The following is a 12,980-nucleotide window of genomic DNA, read 5'->3' as shown; positions in this document are numbered from 1 at the left end:
GCAAGACATGAATGTCTTTTGCAAAGCTTCGTTTTTTCTTTTTTTTTGAGACAAAAAAGGCTGGCCTTCAACTTCCTTATGTGTACAGACTGGATGCAAACACAGCAATCCTCCAACCTTAGACTCCTGAGTGCTGGGATTATAGGTGTGTGCCACCACACCCAGCATTCCCTTTTAGTTTAGTATGTGATGTTAATTAGTGGGGCTTATAACTTATTAGTTATTGTGGATAATTGTTAGATGCTGTTCAAAATGTACATTCCCCATTTTCCAATTTTAACACCTTGACTTAGAAATGGAGTGTAACTATGACACTTTTAAAAACTACATAGATTCCACGTGGGTTTTTTTGAGTCTTTCTCTGTGGTCCAGTCTGGTTTTGAACTCCATACAGCACAGCCTGATACCAAACTCAATATCCTCCTGCCTCAGCCACCTGTCTCCTGGGACTGCAAGCATGTACCACACTATGCTTAGCTTAGTGGCTTTTCTTTGCTTGACCTTGTGCTTATCTCCAGTCATGAACTTTTTAGCTTAAATTGATTTATTTGGACCAGCAAATCGGTAGGGGATGAACTTGCAGATTGATCCAGGCAATAGAAAAGGACAAAATTCCATGAATGGACAATCTGGCAATTCATAGGGACACTGGTACACTGTGCTGGGTTTCCAGGTATATGACACCAAACCTATTTTACAAATTTTTTTTTAAATCAGAAAAAAATAAACTGGATCACACTAGCTTATAATAGTATCCCCTGGCAAATTGTAACATTGATTGATAAGATAGATATTTGTCATAAGTCTGAATCTATCCCTTTATCCCCATTTACTGAAACACAGCTTCTAAAACCCTTGGAGCCCCTAAAATAATTATCTGCCTGCATGCTAATACATAGCTTGTGCCAGGAACCAGCCCTGTGATCTGAGGGCTGGAAAATTCATCTTTGCTGGCCTTCCATCTTGAGAGGAAAGACTAGAGACAACAGTCATGATGGCCAACACTGAAGCCACTGCACCTTCTTAAATGAGTCCTAAAAGGCAACTTCTGGTTGCTGAGCCTGTGGAGCTACATGGTAGGCAGCAGCCCTTTCCTCCCCCTCACAAGGTATTTCTCTCATCTGTCTGGTCATTCCTACTTTTTAAAATAGCCTTTGTAATAAATCAGTCTATAATGTTTCCCTGAAGCCTGTGAGCTGCTCATGCAACCCTTGATGGTGATCACAAGGCATCTCAATGTATGCCTGGTTCTTGGCAGCGCAGCTGCAATGGCCTACGATGTGTGGGGCTGACCCAACTCCAGGCTGACAGCATCAGAGCAGCTCGTATGGCGGGAATCCTATCCAGCAGGGGTGGCAGTGAGGAGTCACAGTGAGGGATGATTTAGTAGGTGCCAACAGTTTAGTAGCTTTTTCTACTACATAAATGAAGAGAATACAAATGGGATGGAGCGAGGCTCCTGATGGGCCGGTTTCAAGTGTTTTTTTTCCAAGCTGGGCATGGAGGCACACACTCGTAATCCCAGCACTCAGGAGGCTAAGGCAGCAGGATTGCTGAGTCCAGTCTGGGTTACAAAGTTAGTCTGAGGCTAGCCTGAACGACATAGCAAGACTCTGTCTTAAACAAACAAACAAACAAACAAACATCTTATCCACAGCTGGGTGTAGAGGCACACAATGACAAGGTTGCAAGTTTGAATCCTACATGGACAACTCCATGAGACCATGTCTCAAAGTTGTGAAGAGGCTTTGGGTGAGGTGCAGAGCACTCCAAGGGTTTGATCCACCAGGACTGGGACAAAAACATCACAGGCCCAGAGAGGCAAAGGCATTCATCACGAGAGTTCCGTTCTTTTCTGCAGCTGCAACCTAAGCCTTCCCCTTGGTATCAAGCAGACTGCTGGCAAGGCCACTGATGGGAAAGCACCTGAAAACAGCGGGCCACTGAAGGTAAAGGCTCTGGGCTTGACCCTCAGTACTGCAAAAGAACGAAGCCTAATTAAAAAAAAAAAAAAAAGACATTCAAGTCAAGTAGAAATCACCTTTCTTTTAATTGAGTTACTGAATTCACAGTTTCCTCTCTTGGCTGCTACACTGGTAATAATCAGGTCCCAACATCTAAGAACACGACATCTGACCAGCCTGAGAGCCAGTGTGAATATGAACCCTAAACCAGGGCTCTTGGAAAAGTAAAACAAAACAACAAAACAAGAACAGCAAAAAGCAGTCTTGCCTTTCACACAGAAAGGGACAGGAATTAGAGGGTCCAGATCTGTACTTTCCACACTAGAAAACCAAGCGCAAGGTGAATGGAAACCAAATTACATGAGGAATGGAGTCCAGGACCCCACACGCAAGGGTACAGTGGTCTTGCCCACCTGGCCTCTTCTATGAGGAATGGCCCCACAGAGCATTTCAGAAGGAAGATGCTGCTGCTTCTATTTAATTTCCTAAAGAGGTATAAAAGCTACAAAAATGATATTACAGACCAAAACAAATCAACTCATGAGAAACATTCCCTGGGTAACAATTTTTGATTGCTGAGAATATTCAGTACATTATTTCGGAGTGGCAAAATTCAGGCCAATCAGAGAAATCCAAAATGGCAGAGACACTGGCCGACAGGTTTATGCAGGGGACACACTCACACACACACACATACACACACACCCTCTGCTCTGCTTTTCAGTGTATCTGTCAAGGGGCAAGACCTTGATCATCAAAATAAATTATTTTATACATTACAGTGCACAGACCAACATAGGAAAACACATTTCTTGAAGAGCAACGGAAAGGCATTTTGCAAAAGGTCCATGTCACTCTGGAATGAGAGGACGGAAGCCTGCAGAGTGGCCTGCATTAACTAGATGCCGCCTCTTCTTTGGAAGCAGTGGTTTTAGAGGGAGCCGTTTCCTTTTCATGTTCTGCTGGCTTCTCTTCCTCCTCCTCTTCCTCGTCCTCTTGGGGATACAGGTCTGGGTATTTCTGCATGCATTCCTGCATGGCCCGAAACTGGTCTACACAGTCCGATCCCTTGATGTCTTCTGTGCTGTAGTGGAAGCAGGAAAAAGCCGACTTAAATTGTTCCCCACAGGGGCCGCTGGCCATTCCCCCCAGGCACGGGCAGTTCCAGTTGATATCTCCATTTGGCAGTATCAACCCTGTGGAGGAAAGACAGCATGGGAAAAGTGAGAAGTGCCCTTCAGGTTTAGTTCAGTCCTCCTGGCACCTGGTGCGCCTTGCTCTCCGCACCCAGCTTGGTTCCGGAGCAGGTTCAAAGGCCTAGCACAAATCTGGCCTTTCTCAGCCTGTAGGATGGTGTGCACCCTGCTCTTCAGGAGTAATGTTGAACTGAGCTCTGCACCACCTCCCAGCACTGGAGGTTGTAATGAGAACTCCAGAAGCCATTTATGTCCTAGAAGCCAGAAGTTAAGGCAGTCAGCAGGGTTCTCTGAAAGCCAACACCTGAAGGAACTGCAGTCCTAACTCTGTCCCATAGCCCTTGAGCCCTTCCCATGCAGCCACACTAGAAGCTCAGCAGTGGGGACAGGTGAAAATGAAATGGCAAATTCATACACAAGCACACAGGAAGCTAGCTGTTGAAGACATGATGTGTGACAAAAAACTAATGGCTATCAGAGCGGTGCGATGGCATTCTGTGGCAAGAAATTATTAGAGCTGGGGTGTGGCTCCATGGCAGAGCACTTGCCCAGGATGCACAAGGCGTTTGGTCTGACTCTCAGAACCATAATCACCACCCTTCCCTGCAACAAACAAAAAACTCAGTCCGATTACACTGTTAGAATGCATATAGGTGAAATTTTAGATGGGTTTTCATTTTTAGTATTACATAAGCCTCTTACTTTTGAATTTTATCTTATTTTTGAACTTTGTTCACATCAACATAATATTGAGGGTCAGAGAGATATGATTCATATAAGTTTCTTAGAGAATACTCTTCAAAAGAGTCTTTACAAGGCCCACTAATACTCCACATGTTGCTTCCAGGGACATGGCCAGCCATGGCACTCACACCAATGCCCCAAGTCCCAGCCAAGCCCCACCTCGCCATTCTAGCCCCAGAGGCTGCACTGCTCAGTGGACCTGCAGCTACCGGTCCTTAGGTATCAAGGGCTAACAGTGGAGATACCAACTGGCCCTGCACTTTCTAGAGCCATTCATTACGAATACCACCAACAGCCACACAGCAGGTTCTTGTACATGGAGTTATATCCCAGCCATCTTCAACCACCTTCCGCTGTGGATGCTACTAATTGTCTATGTGTGCAGTTTCCAGGCTTCGTCAGGTCCAAGCCAGGCCTCCTGCACTACCAAAGCCCAACTCTGTGGCCCACATCTCTCCTTAATCTTGGGAATTTCAATGCTGAAAAGCCATGTGGACGCTACCCCTGGGGGTGCACATCTGCTAACAACCTGCACAGGCAGTTACCTAGGAAAAAATGGCACTTAAAAGCCTGGGTCTGTAGGGACTCAATATAAATCCACACACATGGTAGCCTCAATAACTAAATTAAGGTCAGAGGTACATTTTTAAAAACCACTGAGAGACAAATAAAAAAAAGCCTGATTTTTCCTGCAGGCATCCAGACTCTTGATTGATTAACAAACAGGCTGAACTAGTTTGGATCTAACGGCAGCCAGAGGATAAAAACTGACCAGATTACTATTCTCTCAGGGCTGAGACAAAATACCCAACTCTCAAAATTAAGGAAGGAAAAGGTCTATTTAGCTCAGTTTATGGAGGTTTCAGTCCATACGCAGCTGGTTCCAAGACAGGGTGGTGTGGCTGAGGGGCAGCCGTTGATGGCGGCTGTGGCAGATATTATAAGCGACAAATGCAAAAGGGCAAAAAAGCACACCTCCTTCCCTCCCTAATGTCCTATGCCAGATACCTGGCCCAGGGCAGGTGCAGCACTCACATCGCCAATCCCAGTGCTAGACAATGAACCAAGCACAAACACTAAATTCAGCTGCCTTTGAAAGGCCCACCCCTCGTGACATAATGAAGCCTTAAGGGAACATCCAGATATAAACCATAACACTGACATATGGTTTATTTTTCTTTATGAAAGAACTGATTCAAAAGATTATTCCTACAGCGGTCATTCTTGGAATACTAAGACTTGGTATGTCTCTACTTTCTATTCTTCCCAACAGGGTGATATGAGGTATGACTGAAAAATACAGTGGGTGTTTAAATCTTTTAAAAAATTTGTTACAGTAAAAAACACACTACAATGAATCTCCCTCAAAACACTATTCTTTGATACTATAGTCCTTGCTGCTTCCTGAAGCAGCTCTGAAGTCCTCTTTCTTGGGGGTCTTTACCTGTGCTTTCATGGCTTCCCTGATGTCCTGAATTGATTCAAAACATTCATTTTTCATGGTCATTTTGACTCTGAGAAGGAGTGAGAAGTCACATGGTACCAGATGTGGAGCTAGGTAAATGAGGACACACTGTAGTGTTTTTACCAGCCTGCATTTCTGCTGGGTGGTACCAGGCAGCAGCATTCACTTTAGTTTTGACTTAAAGTCAAAAGACACTTGTGAAAGGGAACTCTCAGAACTACTCCAGAAAGTATCAAGAACAAAGGGATAAGAGTGGTGAAAGTTTACCGACGAAGAATGAACAATATGTTTTTTACTGTAATAAATTTTAATGTAGATATTCCTAGTCCTACTATATATATGCATGCCTGGCTTTCCTTTAACCTGTGGAACAGGAAGGGTAACAATCGAAGTACCCCATCTAGGAGCATAGATGCTCTTTCAGCCGTATCAGCATCAGGAATGGTTCTGATGAACTGACCGCTGCTTATTAAACATGGATTGTGAAGAAACAAAAACAAAAACAAAAACAAAAACAAAAACAAAACAAAACATGGATTGTGGTGAACACCGCACACACACACCCACCTTATAGAGATGGGGCAAGGGTCTGTAATCTCTAGAGGTGTCTCAGTCCCAAGTGACAAAGGTACGCTGGCTGTTAACGGAGGTGTGTACAGCAGCTCTGATTGGGTCAGCAGAGTCCTACTGCTAGAAAACTGTCCATCTCTGTGACAAGTACTAGTTGCAACACTGACCAGGAGACAGCAAAGACCCCAGGTATCTTAGGGACAAGCGGTACAGCTGCCTGTGTTCACACTTGGCAGATGTGGTACAATTCAGTCTGGTAACTAGCAGATGGGTCCCTATACCCTGACCTACGTATAACTGCCAGAACACAGACACTCTTGCCTGACACTGAATCACTGGGAACACCCAGATGGTTTAAGTTAGTGTGAAGAGTCAAGAAAGAAGAGCAGAACTTCAGTGAGGAGAAGCTGCTTGCTGGCTCAACACAGGCCCAGCACCTTCCCAAGGGACAGATGGACACAGAGTCAGGGAAGCTGCCCTGGACGCGATCGGAAGATAATTCTCAACACTGAGCCTGCCCTAAGTCAAGGCTTGGGGTCCCCAGGAGGCCCCGCATCACTCACCATGTTCTTCGTATGGGTCGTTGGGGTCATCGGCCACCAGCTCTGCACTGCTAGGAGTCTCATGGTCTTCTTTGGTCACAAATATTATCTGGTCTTTCCCTAGTGTTTGGAGAGTGGAGGGAGATATGCATCACTTGAAAGCTGCCACACAAACCACCAATCGTTGCTCCCCTGGGTGGTATCACTGGCTCTGGAGAATGGCCCAGCAGTCACTTCCCCCAAGAGCTTGAGCTGGAACAAAAACTCCACTGAGGCAGTATATCCTGCCTTTCAGGTGCACCCTCCAGGTAGGGGTTAATGCTCCAATTCACCAAAGGCAGCTGCATCACCCCAGTTTGCTGACAGTCCCCCACTGTGACAGGTCTCATCTTCATCAAGAAAGCACTAGCAGCTGGGTGTGGTGGTGCATGCCAGCACTTGGGAGGCTGAGGCAGGAGAACTGCTGTTAGTTTGAAGCCAGACTAGGCTACACTGTGAGTTCCAGGCCAGGCGGCACTAGAAAGAAAATAAAAGTGACAACCTCCCTGCCCCCAGGAAAGAAATGAGGAGGCAGCCCCTTCGAAGGGTTCTCATGGCACCTACTCTCCACACCACCCCAGCTGTGGGTTCTCTCCTGTACAATGAGACTAACCACCTTCCCAGTGATCACCGGCAAACCAGATGACCTTGCAGAATAGAGTCTGGGTGCTTAGTGCCTGTAATGTGCCATGGGGTAGGAGAAAGCCTCTAAGACAATGTATGCTTTTTTACCCTGGGGGTTTACCCACAGGAGTCTGAATACGGAGAGTTCCAGGAGGACTGAGGTCTGGGCAGAGGAAAGCACACAGCAGTGTAGAGGCCTATTGGATGATGGCACCATCTGCCCAGGATGGTGATGCCCAGGAAGCTGCTCTGGGGATGACAGGGTAAAGATCTTCCAGGAAAAGGAAGGATCATGGCAGTGGGGAATGCCACAGCCATGCCACAGCCTGGTGCCAGGGAGCCTGTCATGGAAGGGCTGATGTTCTCAACCTCTGTGAGGAATATCCAGAAGCCAGAGTGCAGTATCCTGTCCAGGACCAGAGCCTCAACCTCTGACTTGGCTGCCTCCAGGGAAACAGGTGGGAGCCAAATGCACTTTACACCAATAATGTCTTCTAATGGGGGGAAGGGATGAGCTCAGAAAAAGGCATCAGAACCGATCACACTGGGGTGGGGCATTCAATACCTTGTTTCACCTAAATCTTACAATGTAAGCATCACCTCACCCACAGATTGCAGCTGCAAATTAAAAAAAAAAAAAAAAAAGTGGCCAGGTCCCACCAAGCCATGTCCTTCACTGTCCTCCCATGGATGCCATGCAGGTACACACACCCCCATCTTCCTGCATGCTCTGGCCATGAGCTACCACCATGATGGAAATGCCAGCTGTTTCCATCATGGCAGGGGGCACATCATCATCAGTACCCTACTCACAAGGCAGGTCATCCCTCTCCCCAGCAGTGGAGCAGGCAAGTCAGTCTCTGGTCCCTTCACCTGATGCCTAAACAGGAGAGAGGACAGCAGTACTCCCTCTCCAGCATTAAGCCTAGACTCTGGGCTCGCCCAGGGCTGGAGTCTCAACTGGCCCACATCCAGTGGCCCACATCTCTCTAGCACAGGTGCAAAGACAACTGATTGGGTAGATAACAAGCACCTCTTGCACACTGAAAACCAAGTGAATGTCTGCTGAGTGAATGGTGAGGATCATCCCCGAATCCTATGGAAAAAGTACAAGGACAAATTCTACAGCCCTCCTGACTGTTCAGCAGACTCTGGGAGATCTGAGATTTCAGGACCCTCAGTAGGCAGAGATGAGGACTTGAACTATGTCCAAAGTGCTACAGCTGGAGCTGAGTTCTCTCAGGTTATCTACAAGAAACCAATGATCCTGTGTGGCTTAGGGAAGCATCTGGGCCAGCAATGGAGACACGTTGAAGAAAACACTGGAAGCAGACTACAAAGTGTCAGATGCTAAACAAAATCAACAGATGCAGCCTGTAAAAACAAAGACTGGGCCTTGCCCAACCAAAGCTGAATGGAGCTCTCTGGCAGGTCCAGCATGCTTGTGGGCTTCAAAGGGTGGAGTGGGGATTCACAGGCAGGTCAGGACCCAGAGGCCTGGCACAACACGGAGAAGGCCCACGTCCCTGCCACCAGGCACTGTCCTGGACAGCAATCTTAGTGCACTTTCACTCTGGGCTGCAGGATGACCAGCAGCGGCGCATCCTCTACCAGGTGTATCAGACATCCATGAGCTCATCTAGTCCTCCCAGTGCAAGATGAGAAACAGCCCAAAGTTGCATGGTGGGTAAGGACAGGGCAGGAGCTAACTTTGGCCAGAAGAATCCAAGTGTGCTACCTCATACCGGGTGCCCCACATACCTGTCCCACCAGACCTTTCTTTGTGGAAGGTTTAAGAAGGCACAGGGGCTGTGGGTGTGGGTCTAGGTAAAGGATCTGCCCAGTGTACACAAGGCCCTGGGTTTCATGCCAGCACCACAAAAGCAGAATAAAAGGAAGGAAGCAGGTGCAGAAATGATGAAAGTCAGTGCCGATATATGCTTTTCTAAACCTGTAAAAGCCCTAGTTGTAAGAAGGCCAACTAATATACTACTCAGCCAGACTTGTTCTCATAAAGTAGCTCAAGCATTTTTCTAGAGAAATAAAATACAGAAATCTTGTTTTCATTTCCACGATAAAACAAAAACCCAGAGGTGTGATTCTCGCTCTCAGAAGGATGTGTACAGTTACCTCACACTTGCTCCTCCTAGTGGCATTGGTGTGAAAGCCCAAGGCTGCAGCGCAAATCAGTCAAAACTCAGGTGGCCCACCTGGCTCAGCTCTCTACCTTGCAGATCAGAGAAGAGGTGAGTTTCTGCTTTTTAATGGCATGACTGACAAGGATACAACAGAAACACCAACCACAGGCTGGAGAAGTGAAAAACATCTGAGAACAGACTGAGCTCTCCCTCTCACCAAGTGGAGACAGAAACCCAAGGGAGGTCACTCTCTGCCCCAAATCCCTGGCATGGGTCAGGAGCCAGAGGCTGAGCAGTTAGAACCGAGGCCCTTATTCCCAAACACTGTTGTGGTTCTGTTCTTTGTTGAGTGGTCTATGGCTCAGTCTCTCTAAATTCAGGACTCTACCTGCAAGTGCATCCAAGATCTTGTGCCCCATACCTGTGGACATCCCTCACTCCCAGCTGAATTGTGGCTACGGTGAGGACAAGCAGCCAGAAGCAAAGCTGCTTTAGTTGGCCTGGCTGAGTTGGACTTGGGGTACTTAATTAGATTTGTTAAACTCTTAAAACACTAAAACTGTGTAGGCTTTCAGGTCTAGAATGTAACTGCCTTGAAAGATGCAGCAGCCCAGTATTTAGGAAGGAAATTCTAAATGTACAAAGGAGATTCCATGGAGTGTATACTTGCTGAGCTCTTAGAGATCTATCCAGTGTTTGGGCACAGAGATCAAGATTCTCTTCTGGTCCTTAGGAAAACCCTTAACCTGGAGGGGATCATGAGAAGCAGTGGTCTGTGAAAAATGCATGAGCAGCTTTCCGCCACAGTCTTAAGGAGAATGTTAGAAGTCATGATTACTTTTCTTTTCTTTTAATCCTTTTGAGACAAGATTCCACTATTCAGTTCGGGCTGGCCTTGAACTCACTTTGTAGCCTAAGCTAGCCTTGAACTCAAAGCAATCCTCCTGCCTCAGCCTCGTAAGTGCTGAGATTACAAGCATGTGCCACCATGCCCAGCTTAAGTTAGTTTTTGTCACTGTCTAACAAAGTACCTAAGATAATGGTCAACAAAAAGTTGACTTAATCTTAGGTTTTGGAGATTTCAGTACAAGGTCAATTGGACATGCTGCTTTGGGTCACTGAGGAGTGCTGGGTGGGGATGTCAGGAACTGACATTCCTCTGACTTTCCGATGATGCCATCCTGGAGGTCATACCTTTCACACGGGTTTGGGGGCACGCACAAAATGCAAACAACAGCAGAAGTTTAGCTTAGCCCTCATTAAGTCTAGCTGTGTGGGATTTGGGGGTCACAGCTGAACACAACACAGGAACTCTATGGAGAAGCCTGGTGGGGAGTGAGATTTCCATCAAGGAGATGCTAAGGAAGGGTTTCACCTGGGGCAAGACCCCGCTCAGAAATTTTAGGGAGCAAAGGATGAATGACATCTCAGGAGCCCCATGGCCAAAGCTAGAAGGAAAGACGTGTTTCTATCAATGATCAGAAGATAGGAAGCAGTTCTAAGAAATGACCCTCTGCAACTTTCCAGTTCTTATGCCATCTCTTCCACCATGCCTGGAAGGCGAAGAAAGTGTCACCTTGGTCACTATTCTATGCCTGGTGGCTGACTCATCACACACTCAATAAACATATATTGACTGACTAGGACAGGATAGGCTCTGCATTAGAAAGAAAAAACTGCCAAGAGTAGAGGCATGCAGCTGTGATCCCAGTTACTTGGGGAGGCTGTGGCAGGAGGATTGTAAGTTCAAGGACAGCTAGTAAGATCATCTCAAAATAAGAAAATTTTAAAAAGGGGGTTGGGAGTTGTTGCTCAGCACTCTCTGGGTTCAATCCCTGGTAATGCAGATAAACAGAGAAAGAGAGGGGTGGGAGTATAAGGAAGGCCTAATGGAGAGCTGCTTTCAATTCTCACCCTCAAACTAGGAACCAGGAAAGGTTGGAGCTCCAGGTCATGCTGTCAGACAGTGCTACCAGACCCTCCTTTCCCCAGAAAATAAATGGATCTGTGAGTCAAGAGAAGTGGTTTGACCAGCTCAGCCTCTATACCCTAAAAGCCCAGAATTTCCTGCCTTAAAGAGTAAACTCAGAAGAAACAGAAAACAGAACATGAGAGAAAATGTTTCAACTGTGGGGACACAAGGGTTCCCAATTGTGGCATCCGTTAGCTGTGTGGCCCTCCAGACACAATGATCACAGTATTGCAGGCAGCTGAGCTAGTCAGAAATATTGTAGGCAGTCAGACAGGGCCAGGTCCTCGAAGAAGCCAGCACAGAAGACCAAATGTTTTGTGGCACTAGAGGAGATACACACCTGTTGCTGTGGGCCAGATCTCAAGACAGAAGGCAAAACAAATGCAACCACAACCCTAAGTATGTTAGGTATTAGATAAGGTTCACCTTGAGAAGCCAGGAGTCACCATCCCAACCCCCTATAGGAAGAGTCACTGATCCATAAAGAATGCTCCATGACTCGTTTCCCCGTTTGTCCCTAATTTAGTTAATTTTTCTTCAACAATTGAACATTTTGGTCAACCATAGCTCTGTCCCACTTCACTTCCATGTGCCTTGCCAATTCCTAGTTTTTCCTGCCTTAGACCCACCTCACCGCAAAAACTCTCAAGATCCCCAGAAAATACACAATCTTGGGCAGTTCACTTGGGACTCCTTCTGTCTGTCTCTCAGACAGAAGCTTTCGTTCTCTCAGTAAATATTTTTGCTCTCAACCGCCGTTGTTCCTAAAATTCATTCTTTCATTTTAGAGAACACGAATTCATACCGGACATACAGTAGCACGGGAGTAGGTTCCCCTATATCAACAGAGACAGCATTTGTGTTCAGAAGCCGGCTGTGGAGCAGGACAAAGGTTCCATATTTTAAACTGTGCTCAGACTGGATAAATGACCTTGGGTAGGTCGCCTGCCTCTCTGGGCTCGGCATCAAATATTTTCCGGGTTAGTTCTAATTCTCTACAGTTTCTCGTTATCTTTTCCTTTTTTTTTTTCTTTTGCCAATTTTTGAGGCAGAGTCTCACCATGTAGTCTAACGGGCCTGGAACTCGCCGTGATCCTCCTGCCTCAGCCTCCCTGCTTTGCCAGGCTCAGTCCTCGCGGGTTTGGGTTCCCAGTATCGACCATTCCTGTTCTTTGCTGGAAAGGTGCTTCTTGTGCCCTCAGGCGAGAGGCCCGACCTCCAGTACCCCCGAGGGTCGGATTGTGCGGGACTGGAAACAGCGTGGCTGAGGTGCCTGGGTCGCCGCCTCTGCCTGCGGCCTCCGGACCGCGACTAGCGGTTCCCCTAGCTTCGGATCGCCTCGGGACCCACGCAGACGGCGCGGAGTCCTACCCGTAGGGTCACCGTGAACCACGTGGGTGCCACCTTCCCGAGCTCGGGCACGTGGTGCGTGGCAGCAGCCCCTCCGACAAACCGCGCGGCACACTATATGGAGAGGCTGGGCCCGCGCCCGCCTCGACCTTGGGCACCCGCGCCGCTCCCCGTAGATCCCAGCCCCCGGCCCACTCACCTTCCTGTCGGCAGTAGGACATAGCGCCAGCGTTGCAACCCGCCCCCACTCTCGACCTAAAGCTCCTCGCTCCGAAAGGCCGGCTCTCAAATGCGAGCACCGCCCTCAGGCCTGCCTGACGCGCACCTGCCGGAAACTACGCTTCCCAGCGGGCCGCGCGCCTGAGACGGCTCTTAG

The 12,980-nt window shown here is 47.6% G+C and overlaps 1 protein-coding gene across 2 annotated transcripts; it reads right to left on the bottom strand.

Annotated features, from left to right (window-relative positions):
* Positions 1–2,026: 2,026 nt before the first annotated feature.
* Chchd4 (coiled-coil-helix-coiled-coil-helix domain containing 4) lies at positions 2,027–12,963 on the bottom strand. Of its 2 annotated transcripts, none has more exons than XM_003463200.5 (3): positions 12,804–12,963; positions 6,503–6,601; positions 2,027–3,160 (listed from the first exon to the last, which is right to left on the bottom strand). In XM_003463200.5, exons 1-3 carry the CDS (start codon positions 12,823–12,825, stop codon positions 2,859–2,861), a joined length of 423 nt encoding a protein of 140 aa, XP_003463248.1. In that variant the 5' UTR covers positions 12,826–12,963; the 3' UTR covers positions 2,027–2,858. The 2 variants fall into 2 exon arrangements, with proteins under 2 accessions (XP_003463248.1, XP_023417898.1); XM_023562130.2 differs by lacking the exon at positions 12,804–12,963 and adding an exon at positions 12,060–12,243.
* Positions 12,964–12,980: the final 17 nt, after the last annotated feature.

This window comes from Cavia porcellus, unplaced genomic scaffold, assembly GCF_034190915.1.
Source record: "Cavia porcellus strain 051 isolate PalLab524CR breed Dunkin Hartley unplaced genomic scaffold, mCavPor4.1 scaffold_27, whole genome shotgun sequence".
Classification (NCBI taxonomy): domain Eukaryota; kingdom Metazoa; phylum Chordata; class Mammalia; order Rodentia; family Caviidae; genus Cavia; species Cavia porcellus.
Note: the sequence above shows the minus strand (reverse complement) of the source record. Positions and strands in the feature narration are given on the sequence as shown.